Below are 14,828 nucleotides of genomic sequence, written 5' to 3' on the forward strand. Positions count from 1 at the left end.
TGAGATAGATGATGCATAATGTTCTACGGCTGCACAGGTAATGGTAGTGTGCTCTAGATCTACACCTTTATGTGAATTAATAGGTCATGGAAGTATCTCTCATCTTCACTCCTCCCACAAACGAAACTCAGAGAAATTATAAAGTAGATGAAGTTTAATCTCTCTTCTATATCACTGTTAAGGAAAACTAGAATTTTTGGCTAGTAAACCACCAGGACCATTTCTTGAGCTTTTGCTCATTTTCTATTTCTTCATTCTTAGTCCTAGAGGTTTAGCTGTTTTTCTTTTACTTAACACTCACCTATTCTGTTAATGCTTGTTTAATCCAGTGTCATTTGCAGGTAGAGCCCAGTGTCTCCACCTTCTCCTTTCTTGTTGCCTATGTAAAAATGACCCTTTGATTCTAATAATCTTTGGGTGTAGGTGACAACCAGCTAAATCAGATGGGAAATATCAGTCATCTGATACCAGAAGTTCTTTTATTAGGAATCCTTTCTAATAGGTAAAGTGTTCTGCTTTCACAAGGAATTCTTGTAAAATATAACTGTTCTCATCAGGTCTATAATTTCTGTGTAGTTATATTTTAGGAGAAGAATATCTCTCATCATTCACCTCTGAAGGGAGGATGCAAACACAAATGCTTTCAGAGCCAGGCAAGCAATATAAATGTGGGAAGTGCCAAATGCATAGTAGGAAGTGATAAAATTAACAGGACCCGAACAAGGAAGCCTGCACTACTCTGCCTGCCTGTATAGTCTGGATGCATCACATTTGTGTGTGTGTTTGGGTGTGTCTGTGTCTGTGTCTGTGTTAGGGACATTGTGAAAGCCGAATAAAATATTCAGGTCACAGGCCGTGGGACCTTGGCTTGCTACTAGAAATTTCTTGAGGACCAACCATGAAAACTATTATAAGTGCATTATATTTATCTAATTTCTTCTGTCCTCTAAGGAAGGTACTTGTAATTACCCCAGTTTTTCTCAGGTTAGGTAAAGTGACTTGTCCAAGGCCTATCCACTACTGTCCCCAGCACACCACTTCCCTCACCGCTCCCAGCACCAGGAAGAATACAGGATCAGCAGGACTTCAAAACCTGTGCTTCTTCCACTACAAGCAGTTTCTAAAGTCAACAAGATACAACCATTTATTCAGAGATAGCAACTCTCATAAAAACTGCTGCTGCACTATGACTCCTTCCTAAATAATCAGTCTTTTGATCTTTCTTTCCAATAAGCAAGAAAATGTGAAAATCATATCTGTTAAAAAGGTATCATGTAACACTCAAAACTCCAGACTCTGCTTTTATTTTCTCGAACAATAATGTTTTCTTGGGCTGTGGTCACACAAAGTCTACTAGATTGCAAGCTTTTCTATAGGAAAAAAAAAAAAAAGGTGATTGTTCTTGCTTCCCCTATGACATTCCAGCATTGTATGATTTATGTATAACATAAGCAATAAATATGTATTGAATTAATTAAGGGAAAAATTAGAGAACAGGAAAACCTGATCATATAATTAAAAACTGAAATGCTTTTTGCTATGCATATGCATAGTCTAATATATCTAAAATAAATTTTACAAATATATTTCATTAATGGTTTCAGAGTACATTATTGTAATTATTCTTTGTCAAGAAATAAATCTATTCAAAATGTACTTTGAAATTTTGTCTCACACTCCCCCCACCCCCAACAACTGACTGTGACCTGTTGGAGTAGAGGGCTGGATTAAAGCTTGGCATAGTACACATATTGCAAAATACAGTCCATCTCATAGCAGAGGTTTAGTTTAGCTCTCCACCTTTTAATCAAGAAGGCCACTAATTAGGTATTGGATAATAATATCTCATGAAATAGGTATATATGCAAAGAGTTAGAATTTTCTGTGAAGTATTTCAATTCTGTTTTGCTTTGTGAATAAAATCAGCTTTTCTTTTCAACTTCTTATTAAGAGCTCTTTGAATGTTCACTAGGTGATTCAATGAATGAATACGTATCAATTTTGTCTTTTCTGAAACATGGAGTTACGTTTTTCACTTTACTAACTTTAACTTACTATAGAATGATATTCATTTGACAATAAAATTCAGTTTCTACATAAACTTCAGGTCAAGAGAAAATTAAATCTTCACGCAGCTCTTCCCACCTCCCCCCCCCTTTTTTTTAGGCAGCAGTTTTCAGGAACTAGAAAAAACTTTCTGTTTTAGAATTTCCAAGTGACACACAGGGAAAAGATACTGCTCCAACTTGTAAATTCAAATTTTATTTTTGGCAATGCGGCCTGCAGTTAAAAACTAAATCTCCCACATGAATCACTGAATTAAAAATGCAATACCGAAGTCACATCCAGTGACTCCTACGTGTAAGGTATGCCATAGAGTCAGGTCAGCTAATTATAGGTATGATAGTAATTAATGATAGACCAGAAGCTATTATTTCCTGAGTGTGTATTGTACACGAGACACCATGCAAAGCACTTCAAATAGTATATCATAACAATGTTATGTAGTAGATGTTCACATCCCAACCAGAAACTAAAAAAAAAGAAAGAAGAAAGAAGGTGAAATGTAGTAAAGTTAAGCAACATTTGCTCATAACAGAGTTAATAAGTATCAACAACTCGGATTTAAAGCAAGTATGCACTTCTTCATGCTCATGATCTGAAGAAATATGTGTATACCTTTAACAAATTTACTGATTTTATAATTTTGTAACAAGTTTATCTATTGTAGGCTAGATTTAGAATTTTCCCTTGGGCTACCAAAGCCGACATAACATTCCCAGAGTTCTGTATGAAAATGAAATTAACAATACAATATTAACAATTGTAAGAACTCTGAAGGAATCCTCTAAGATTGAAAACTGTAACCACATTGGGATAAAAAATAGAAAAATTCAAAATTTAAAATAAAAGATTTTTAAATAGTAGCTTTTGTTTGGATGGCTGAAAGCTAGGAGTATGTATATAATTTTGATAAAAAAGATTTAGTTTGGATAATTTTTGCCAAATTGATGGATTAATTGAGTTTCATACATTTGATCATCAGTATTAACATACTGCTGGCAATGCTTGGTGTTCTTGGATAGTGGCAGTATGATAATCTCTACCTCCCTCTTTGCATTGCAGTTTTCTGTATATATCTCTGTCCCTAAATATTCCTCTCCTTGTAAGAACACCAGTCACAGGATTTAAGGCCCACCCTATCCTGTATGATCTCATCTTAACTTGATTACATCTATAAAACCTTATTCGCAAATAAGATTACATTCCTAAGTCCTAGGTGAACATAAATTTTGCTAGGGACACTATTTAACCCAGTACATAAAGACAGATAAGTGTCAGGCCATGAAGCTGCTTGTTTTCAAGGCCCTGTAGCTCAGATTTTACATTTGAGGATGGAGGGGAACAACAAAGGTATTTAAGCCCAGAAGCAGATTGGCCAACAGGTTAGGAATAAGTAAGGAGGAAAACAGACTCATAGCAAGACAACAGATTAGGCTATTAAGTTAGGAGTTAAAGTGAAGGAGTTTTCTTGGATGATGCTTAATTTCTGTACAGAGTAGTGTCATTCCTTAGTCAAGTAATACAAGGCAGGGGTACCAAGAGAGAATGAGGACAGCATGATGAGTTTTGTTGTAGAATATGACTTTTTAATTAATTTTAATTTTGTAAATGTACATAATTTTTCCAAGTCAAATAATATCAAGAGTATACAAAGCTAAACACGCACACCCACAAAACACATACATGTACACAAAGCCTCCATCCACCTGCCATTTCACCTCCCTCAGATTCTTAATTTCAACACTCTTAGCCATTATTTATGGTATTTTCTCTCTTATTTAAACTTAATTTATGTCTTGCTATTCTATTATATGAGGATTTTAGCTCTCTTATTCTCTCCCTTTCTTTCTCTTCCTCCCAACCTTCCACTATAATTATCTCAAAATCACATTCAGTGTTACAGTTATTATGACTAAGTAAATAGTTTTCACAAATGATCCAAGGAGTAGTTTTCAATGATAATATTTTCTTTTGTACAGCTTTATGTTTTTCCAGGATTTCATTAATTACCTGATAAATTAATTTGCTTACTTATGCTTAAAACTAAGTAAACCTTCCCACTCTCTCCAACAGTTTGGTAAAATTTCATAATTTCGGTTCAGTTATAGACATTGGTCAAGCAGATAATTTATCATTCTTACTTTTATTTCCTTTGAACCATCCCTTTTTCTTCTGCCCTCTCCTTCAGATCTGTACCAAATTTTTCATAGGCCTGTTTCATTCTTTTCAGCTAGAGTTATGGGATTTACGTCTCCTACCACCATGAAAATCCAGGAGAAAAAAGTGACCAAGATCCCTAAAGTGGAAGCAGCATAAAGGCCAGAATACAGATAATGACTAAACTTGAGGGAAGGTAGAACACCTGTTCTGAACTGAAAGATAGAGGTTAAGGATTTGTGTGCATGTGATTAAATTTGTAGATGTTGGTGAGAGAAGATCAGGAAGCTGAAGTCCTGTCCATTCTAATATTTCTGGAAAACTGGAAGAGAATTTATCTGTTCTGTGGGTGTGGCAGGATTGACTCTGGATTCTGGAGGAGAATAACAAAGAGACTGATTAGGAATAAGTGATCAAATAAATCTGAGTAGTAATATATGGAAGCCACCACTATCTCCTCGATTGCAGGATCCTTATGCAAAGAAGCGTCACACATTATCACCTCTGTAGATGACTTCCCAACATCTCAAAAATATAGATTACCTACTTATAAATTCTCATGTAAGCTATGAGGAAGATAAAATCATCTCCATGCTATCTATGAATTGTATGGTTTAAAATTATTGCTTACAGTCTTATTAATGCCATAGTTTTACTCCATTTTCACTGATAGTATTTTTTAAATTGAAGTATAGTTGATTTACAGTGTTGTGTTAATTCCTGGTATACAGCAAAGTAATTCAGTTTTATGTATATAATATGTGTGTGTGTGTGTGTGTGTATAATATATATATATATATTCTTTTTCAGATTCTTTTTTGTTATCAGTTATTGAAAGATATTGATAATAGTTCCCTGTGCTATACAGTAGGACCTTGTTGTTTATCTGTTTTGTATATAGTAATTTGTATCTGCTAATCCCAAACTCCTAATTTATCCCTCCACCTTTTTCCACTTCGGTAACTGTTTTCTTTGATTGTGAGTCTATTTCTGTTTAATAATAATAATAATAATGAATAAATAAGTTTATTTGTATCATCTTTTAGATTCCACATATAAGTAATATCATATGACATTTGTCTTTCTCAGTCTAATTTAGTATGATAGTCTCTAGGTCCATCCATGTTGCTACAAATGGAAGTATTTCATTCTTTTTTGTGGCTGAGTAATATTCTATTGTGTATATATATACCACATCTTCGTTATCCAGTCATCTGTCAATGGACATGTGGATTGCTTCCATGTCTTGACTATTGTAAATAGTGCTGCTATGAACATTGGGGCATTTGCACTGATAGTTAATTTTCCCCTAGAGATATGTGTTCATTGAATTTTCTCAATTCTTTTTTAATTGGAATATATGATATATGTAACAAGATAAATGTTTTTCTTAAAGTAGATTGGTCAATTTATTTGTGGCTATGATTCAAATTTACTTCTTTTTTTGTCTTTGCCTTCTCTTTTAATCATTCAGTTACTCTTACTTATGTGTAAAGATAAGGATACTGAAGATATTTGTTATCCTTATTTGAAGATTGCTTTGCAGTTCGGAAATACAGTCACCAATTTTATGGTTTGCAACTCTGCCCATAATTGTATTCATCTCTAATGTGTAATGAGCTAATTTATCTGCCACTTCTTTTCTAAGAATACCAGTTCTACAGTGGGCAGTTTCAAAATGTACTCTATTGCATCTCAGAGGTAGAAAGCTTTCAGCTAACCCAAGACGTAAGAAGAATTCTGACAGATAAGTTGAGAAAAATCATGAAATCTTGCATCCCTTCCATGAAAAGAAAGGAATGAATATTTACCTCAAGAAAGCAATAGTTTTTTTTAATATCTTACTATTTTATTTAAATAACAAGACAGTATATAAATTGAGAATCTGATTTGATTTTTTTAAATAATTTTAATTGTAGGCCATGGCACAGAAGGAGGATATGGAAGAAAGAATCACGACCCTTGAGAAGCGTTACCTCAGTGCTCAGAGAGAATCTACCTCCATACATGACATGAATGATAAGCTGGAAAATGAGTTAGCAAATAAAGAGGCCATCCTACGGCAGGTTCAGTATCTCTATCTTGGTTTTGTCCTGGTTCATGTGTGTATTCTCACAATTCTCATAAAACTTGAAATAAATAAAATATGGTATTTCTTGGCAGTCAATCATTGTCTAAAATTTAGAATTGAGGTAACTAAATAGATGTGATTTTCAATATGTAATCTAGAAATCTGGCTTAATAATAATAAAAATAATGACTAGTATTTACTTTGGATCTAGTCATTATTTTTATTATTATTATTATTATTATTTCTTATTATTAACCAGAAAGTGTGCTAGACAGTTTAAATGTATTACCTCACTTAAACCCAATCACCACCCGTGAAGTAAAGTTATTGTACTGAGGAAACTAAAGTTCAGAGACATGAATACTTCCCCAAGGTCACACATATAGTACTTGCCAGAGTCAATAATGGAAGCCCAAGTCTATTCAGATCTAGAGCAGGAGTAGGCAAACTATGGCCCATGTGCCAAAACTATGGCTCTGGTTTATAAATTAAGTTTTATTTTAACATAGTCATACCCATTCATTTAATCATTGTCTGTGACTGCTTTTGTGTTACAACAGTAGAACTGATTAGTTGGAGTAAAGACTATGATATACAAAATCTAAAATATTTACTCTCTGGCCTTTCACGAAAACATTTGCCAGCTTAATCATTGGAGCCTAGACTCTCAACCATTATGCTACATTCCTTCCCCTACTCCAATTAGTGCTATGATTTTCAGTATACTCCTATCATGTTGCATCTGAAGTCTTATTCCATGTATCCAAGTTAACACTCACTATTAACTTCTTTTTGCTGCCATAGGTAAAATGTTTCTTTTAATGTGCTGAATTTTATTAAGGGTTATGTACAAGTAAAAACATATGAAAATACGAGAACAATCATCTCTTTGCACAGTAGGCATGATAGTAGTAGCTGATTTTAAGTCTAGAATAATAGCTAACTGCCCACAGCCCCTAGTGCCTGGTGACAATTTAAGTGGCTCTTTTTCTATCCCTATTTCAGATGGAGGAGAAGAACAGACAGTTACAAGAGCGTCTTGAGCTGGCTGAACAAAAGTTGCAGCAGACTATGAGAAAAGCTGAGACCTTACCTGAAGTAGAGGCTGAACTGGCTCAGAGAATTGCAGCCCTGACAAAGGTACTGCAATAAAACAATTGGTCAGCCTAGATATACTTATAGGAATAACTAGTAATCAAAATGGAATCTACATTTTCTTTAGACTTTACGAAAATTAATTTTATTAAATCTTATTATATTGGTCTGTTATTTACATGAAATTTTTATATCACACATATGATGAATGATAAATGTGATGATCTCTTTGTCTATCTAAACATTAATAAAAATAAACCATATTTCATGTCTCTATAGTTAATTTTCCATGGTAATATTTGCATGTAAGAATAATCACCAAATATAAACACATGATTATATTTAATATAGATATACTTGAGACATAATGATTTAGTAGGCTTAACTTACATTGTAGTGTATTAGAAATGTAGGCTATATCATAAGCAGTTGATTCCTTTTTAACTGTAACATGAAAAAATTTGTTAGAAATTGGAAGTTAGACCTGTAGAAGTCTAAAGTGCAAAGCCAATAAATAGTCAGAAAGTGGTTTTAATAGTTGCAGTTTCTTCTGAACCGGTTAAAATCAGTAATAATCTGAAGAATGTTCAAAATTATCTGCTGTTATGGCCCTTAGATTCTGCAATTATCTGCATATTTTAGAATTTTGCAACCATTGTAATGTAAAAAATGACTGTTCTTAATTGTCACAGTCAAATGGAAATGTCATTACTTCAAAGTGTATATGCATGTCACTAGAATTAAAGTCCAGATTCTGTCACTAAAACATGTTTGACATTTAATATCAATTAAAAAATGTGCACTCTTACTAGATGTTCACACAGTCATTACTGTGTGCTATTTTCCACACCACTGCAGTATGGGTCAGATAGATATGTGAACTTCAAGTTATAAATTCTGTCATTAAAGAGTATCCAAAACAATGGATGCAGCTAAATAAAAGTAGGTATACATAGTTACTTCTCAGAAAAAGTAAATAATTAAAGAGGAACAGTAGACTGATGCCTGTTGGTTAAAATAGGGTAGTTAATCAGGTAGTGAAAAGAAAAACAGTTGACAAAGTAGAAAGCTTTGAAACAGTTGATTGTCTATAGATTATTGGACTAACTAGCTGAATAAAACAACCTGATTAGGGTGACATTACAATCTGTATCCTTCTATAGTCACAGATCGCGGCATAAACTGCTCTGGCAATTTCAAAAATGTGTGATTTTGAAGATAAAGATAAAATTATCATTTAATTTGAGAAATATTCTAGAAATTATATAAAAGTGCAAATATATTAGTAGTATTCTATTTTCTTGCAAATACATTTTAAATTACTGTAATATGGATTAAGATGGGTTCACTTAGGCTTTATATCTGAGGAACATAAAATACTTTTCTATAAAGAGTTATTGAATTATTTTAGGGGGACTTAGGCAAGTGGCTAGATAATAAAATTAATTTTTGTAATATTTAAGTGTAAAATAGTCATCAATATTGTCATGAGTGAAATACAAGGAAGTCTGGGATCTCTACTCCCAAAACAGAAATTAAAATTTAGCAAAAATTGCCCCAAATTAACCTCTGATGGATTGAGTATAAAGCATATTTTAAAATATAATGCTTGATGTATGAGGCTTTAAATGAAATATTCCTAAGTATCCTTAATTTAGAATATAACAAAAAAGCTTGAAATAGGTTCTCATCTGTTTTGCCCTCCTTTTTATGCTCTTGAGATCTTATTTTGATATATATATTCACTTATGCATCCAAAGTAATTTCTTCAGTTTACTACTACCTAATAATATTTTCCTAAAATTACACTTCTCATAGACTTTTTGCTTTCCTCATTTGTTGGCAGTTTTATCCTTCTTAAAAAGTGTCAAAATTGCTAGAATTCACTCTGCTTGTCCTTTTTACTGCTTTCTCTTCTGACTGGTTCTGTGTCAACAACTCTACTTCAGATAATACAGCTTCTATGTTACTGTCATTTAATTCACAATACACACTCTATGTTATTGTCATTTAATTCACAATATACACTCTTCTGGTGCCGAGATTTTATTCTCAATGTACTCCCTCTGCTTGTAACATTTTATAACATGTGAAGATTACTCTTTCATTTGTTCTTCCAAGTTTTAATGTTAAGATGATTTTGACCATTTTCTATCTCCTGTTCTCAAGATCTTTAGGGCCTGATTCCAGAACCTGCTTTATTATTTATTGTTTCAAATTCAATTTGTTTTTAATATCTCACTATTATTGATCTTCATAGTCTTTCTATTTCTTAATATTTTTGACTACTAATTTATGATTTAGGCTTAATTTAAACCTAGGCTCCCTTCTCCTGCATTTCGAATGGTATTGTTAACAATCCCTCATGTATTTTATTTAGCCTATATGTATTTTTTTCTACTTTTATTATCTGCTACCTATTTTTTTTTCTTCTCGTTGGACTTCCTCTCTTTAATTTTAATTTATTCTCCATTTGCAAACATATTCACACTCTTCTCAAAATCATTTCTGTCTGTAATTTCTTCTAAATATTTGGCTTGTTTGAAAATCGCCTTGTTACATTGAAGGGTGAAACCGGAATAAGCCCTGTACCCCATCAAGGAATACCAAGTGGTCTTGGGTGACTCTTGTATTTATACCACTTGCTTCAATCGCAGTCTTCATAAGGTTAAGATGGATATCAATCAATAGTAGTTGCAAATTTATCCCAGGTTTGTTTAGAGATGATGTCTGAATTTATTCTTTGATTGCGAAGATTGTCTTTTTCTTCTTCTATTGTGTTTGTGTGTGTGTGTGTGTATGTGTGTGTGTATGTGTTTGCGCGTGCGTGCTTGTATGTAGATAGGTGAGTAAAATAGACCATTTGAGGCTTTTAGAAAGTTAGAAGTATTGAATAATGGCTAGGGATAAAACTAAAAATTTGGCTTTGTTGAGTGTATACACAACTAATAAAGATTTTGGGCTCCCAATCTTATGATTTATGATGTTTACCTCTTTAATTTAAATGCATATTCCCTCAGCAAGGACTTAATTCATCTTGAATTCCATAAGGTATTTCATTTATTTTTAGTACCAATAGAAATTATCAACAATAACATAGTGACTTAAACATGACAGAATTCTTGTTTAGTCTCTGAAGTGAACTTTCACAATGTCTGGTGTGTTTTCAGTAGCTCAGCTGGAATAATTTTAAGGATCTTTGAAGGATCTGCTGACTTTGCTTGTATACTTGAAGTAACGGGCTTTGGAAATTGAGATGTTCATGCCTTAGCTACCTTGAATCAGTCACCTGATTAATTTTCATAACACTCACGGCTTGTTAAAATTAACTTTTGAGAGATTATAGATACCTTTATCAATTTAAAATGCATAATTTCAGCAATATTTTGACCCATTTAACTGTATCCTTAGTTGAATTTTAGGTTTTAAGTAATATAAAATTATTTTGTGGCATTTGGAGACGTTGGTAGCGTTCTATGTTGCTTCTACACATTTAGGGAAAGAAATTGGTTATTTGTTATTTCTGCATTATCTTTCCAGTTTATGAAATAAGAATACCAGAAGAAAAATCTTACAAAGTGTAAATGTTGGGTTATAATTTGCATAAACACACCAATTAAATATTAAATATTTTATTGACTTAATTGGAATTTGTTGCATAGAATAGTACATATGCATATGAACCAACACATGAATAGGTTACTGTTTCTTTTCAGGTACTGCATGACATATTTATATATAGTCCTATATTTGCATAAAGTAAGTTTCACTGTTTTAGAATAAACTTATAAAATATAATAGAATATGCTCTGGAGTTAAACTTTGTCATCTAGATAAAGGTTATTTTCACTGTTGTAATTATTTAACTTGTAATTATGTTTAAAATGTTGATGTAACTTTACATGTAATGTGTGCATAACGTACTAATACAATTCAGCTATCAGCAATGTCACATGTGTTGAACACTCTGCATCTGTGGTAACTGACCGTCACCTCCCAGACATGTAACTAACCTTGGCACTGGGCAAACAGTCACTCACAAAGGCACTGTGCTGCCTGTTCACTTTAGGGCACTATTTTGTTTCCATAGCAACAATCAATGCACAACAGTTTTGGAGTGCTCCCTAGTGTCACTCAGGAGGGTTCACAAATAGATTCTTGTCCTCATAGCATTATTGTCACCTTGATAATTTGAGGGCTTTATATCATTTTCATTTAAAATTTCGAATTAAGACTGTATCCGAGAATAGGCGCTGAGGTTCTAGACCTGCAGCCATAAAGTGTATTCCGAGACCAGAAGTCATTTTGTAAGTTTGCCCCTGTTGCTGAGGAAACTCAATCCTGCTGGAATTGGAGAATACTCATAATAACCCCGTCGCTTAGCTCTTTCTCTGATTTCTACAGAGTTGGGTTTGTAATGAATTTTGTTCCAAATTTATTTCACCTGAGTCCTTACTTTAGTCTACTTCTCAACATTGAGGTACATTTTCCCCATGATTTGTAAGTAATACGGTAAAAAACAAGTGAACCAAAATACAAAACTTTTAACAATCTGTCAGAGACATATTCTAGTGTTTGGTTTCCCATAATTCCAGTTATTACATGACTCTTTCAGAGTTGCTTTAATTCATTTGTAGTAGTCTTTCATCGCCAGCCATTACTAACCTTCCATACCTTAGGTTGGTAGCTTTTTATTTGAGCATACCATTGTTTTTCCACTTATGACCATCAACTGCATCATGTTCACCAGGTATCAGTGTAGTTCTTTCTACATAAAATTCTGTCTATTAGAGTATTAAATTTGCTGTCACACTTTTCTTTTAAGCATTCTGTGCTATGTTCTGTTCAGTGTCAGTGTCTTTAGTTCTGATTTTTCAATTTTGTCCCTCTCCTTTTCCTTGACTTGTTAGTCTGATCCAACCTCTTCTACCTCATCTGATGATTATCAATATGTTATGGAAGCTAAACTACAAGAAATGATCTCCATACGTAGGAAGGTAGTCCTACTGGACTTTACTTTCTATTGCTAAATAGAATTCATCTAAGTTTTTTCTTTTCATTTATAAAAATTATGTTACTTTTATTTATTGATAATCGACCATCTGTGCAGTTCAGTGCTTCAGAAGCTTAAGATTGGACAATGGCAGGTTTGTGTTCAAACCATGCACAGTCTGCATGTTACATTTGGCTGATTTCATTGCTCATAAATAACTCCAATGTTTTGCTGATGCTTGGATGTAACAGGCCTTCGTAGCTGACACATTTCAAGCAATGCTGTTCAGCTGCCTGTTTAAAGAAAGTTTATTTTTGAAAACTACATTTGCGGTTGGTAGTAGCTTGCTTTACATTTTATTTCAGTTTATTTAGAGGAAAAGTGTTAACCATATCTTACATGTCAGGTGCATTCTTCATATTTCTTAACAGGCTGAAGAGAGACATGGAAACATTGAAGAACGTATGAGACATCTAGAAGGTCAACTTGAAGAGAAAAATCAAGAACTTCAAAGAGTATGTATATTAAGAACCATCCATCTCAAGCATCAATTTATGCATTTATATTCTACACATAAGAAATGAATATCTTTCTTTTTTAATCATTTTTTAATATATAGTGGCTAACATTTGTAAATCTCAAACCCCCAAATTTATCCCTTCTGACCCCTTCCCCCAGTGACAATAAGATTGTTTACTATGTCTGCGAATCTGTTTCTGTTTTGTAGATGAGTTCATAATGTCCTTTTTTTCTTTAACATCTTTCTTGATTATGAGTTATATTGAAAATGTTATGGATATGCCCTGTGCATTTGAAAAAGAAGTTTTTGCCAATTTAATCAAAACAGACAAAATTAAATCCAATTTTAAACTAGGAAAAACATAAAAACAAAGCCAAATACTTTTAAAAATGATTTTTATGTTCTATTTATTTATTTATTTTTTGAACGTAAGGCTAGGCAAAGAGAGAAAATGAATGAGGAGCACAACAAAAGACTATCCGATACTGTGGACAGACTTCTGACCGAATCCAATGAACGCTTACAGCTACATCTTAAGGAACGAATGGCTGCTCTGGAAGAGAAGGTAAAATGATGGAAAAGCAGCATCACGTGATCATTAGCCATGTCCTTAGTGATATGTTTGTTTTATGCTCAGCTGCAATCAATGTATTGGTCAGATGATCCATTTACTTTCTTTAGTTTAAAAAAAAACCTGATTTAGTCTTAAAAGTGAAAAAATGAACAAATAGTTTCTGTAACAACATTTAACATCAATTTTTAAGTAAATAAAAATGTTACATAGTATATAAATCTTGCACATTAGCATGATAACGAGATAAATGTGTTAAAATGTGGCATACTTTTATGATAAAAATATTTTGTTTATATCTCTCACCTGGTATGCAAAAAAAGAAGAGCAAGACAAAAATTAGTATTTTGGAGTGTGTGGGGAGGCTTGCTTTGAGCCATTCAAATGTTTCAAGTAACTGAATCTACTACTAGTCTAAAAGCCAAAATGCGAGTGAGTTTATATCACCAATAGAACTAGTGTCAATCCCACCACAGAGTTTAAGATCATAGTACTTTCAGCTAAACTGTTTCCAAAACAGTACTTCTGGGTAGTCTGCAGTTTCGTTCACAATTACATATGTCTCATTGATAGCTGGTGACTACCAGACTAGCAAGAGTTATGTGAGCTGCTTGCCAATTTCAAAGTATAGTAGAAAATCAGGGACTAAAACCCCAGTGAACAAATCATTTTGGAAATTTAGACTGAATGCCAATCACTGCTTAAGCTAGACATTGCCCCCTGCTCCATAGGAAAAAACAAAATAGAAAAAAATGTTTCATTGAAATGTTAAAGTAGTTTGATTAATTTACCCACTAAGATGTCATATGGCATGCCTTCTTCCATATTCAACTCCAAATACATGCCAATTACTACTACACTCTGAAGTTTAATTTTACCCCCAAAATTTGAAAAGCATTCATTATTTTAAATCATGCTTTGTTGTACTCTTCTTAAGGAAAAGTATGAAACTTTTACCACAGAGATACTTCCATGGCAAGGATTTTAAAAAATACTTAAGATGCAAGTTATTTCCACATCATGACACATAACGTTAGTTTTTTAAATAGTTTAAATTTTATTTTTATTTCTCTAATAATTTAACCATTATTAGAAATCACTAATTTTGTATTTGAAATAAAAGTCCAGAAATTGAACTTTTTAAAAATATAATCTTATAATTTCTTATTTCTTCAGATAATAAAAATGAATTCATCTGAATTCTTTCTCTATGACAGCTTTGAATAACATTTTGCTTTTTGCTCACTTTTTCTCATTTGAAAAGTAACCTAATTATTTCAAATTTAAAAAGACTGGGAAGAGGCAGACAGAAATAGCTTAAAAGTTAATATTTATCTTATTTGTCAATCCAAGTGTT

At 32.8% G+C, this 14,828-nt stretch overlaps 1 protein-coding gene across 2 annotated transcripts in view; it reads left to right on the top strand.

Moving 5' to 3' along the window:
- The window catches only part of PPFIA2 (PTPRF interacting protein alpha 2), a 389,252-nt gene that overhangs the window by 290,351 nt on the left and 84,073 nt on the right, over window positions 1-14,828 (top strand). For both annotated transcript variants that reach the window (XM_006189282.3, XM_032493818.1), the window contains exons 9-12: window positions 6,141-6,287; window positions 7,298-7,432; window positions 12,812-12,895; window positions 13,334-13,465. In XM_006189282.3, coding sequence (XP_006189344.1) covers window positions 6,141-6,287; window positions 7,298-7,432; window positions 12,812-12,895; window positions 13,334-13,465 — 498 coding nt within the window. The remainder of the gene's footprint in view (window positions 1-6,140; window positions 6,288-7,297; window positions 7,433-12,811; window positions 12,896-13,333; window positions 13,466-14,828) is intronic.

This window comes from Camelus ferus, chromosome 12, assembly GCF_009834535.1.
Source record: "Camelus ferus isolate YT-003-E chromosome 12, BCGSAC_Cfer_1.0, whole genome shotgun sequence".
NCBI classification, from domain to species: Eukaryota; Metazoa; Chordata; class Mammalia; order Artiodactyla; family Camelidae; genus Camelus; species Camelus ferus.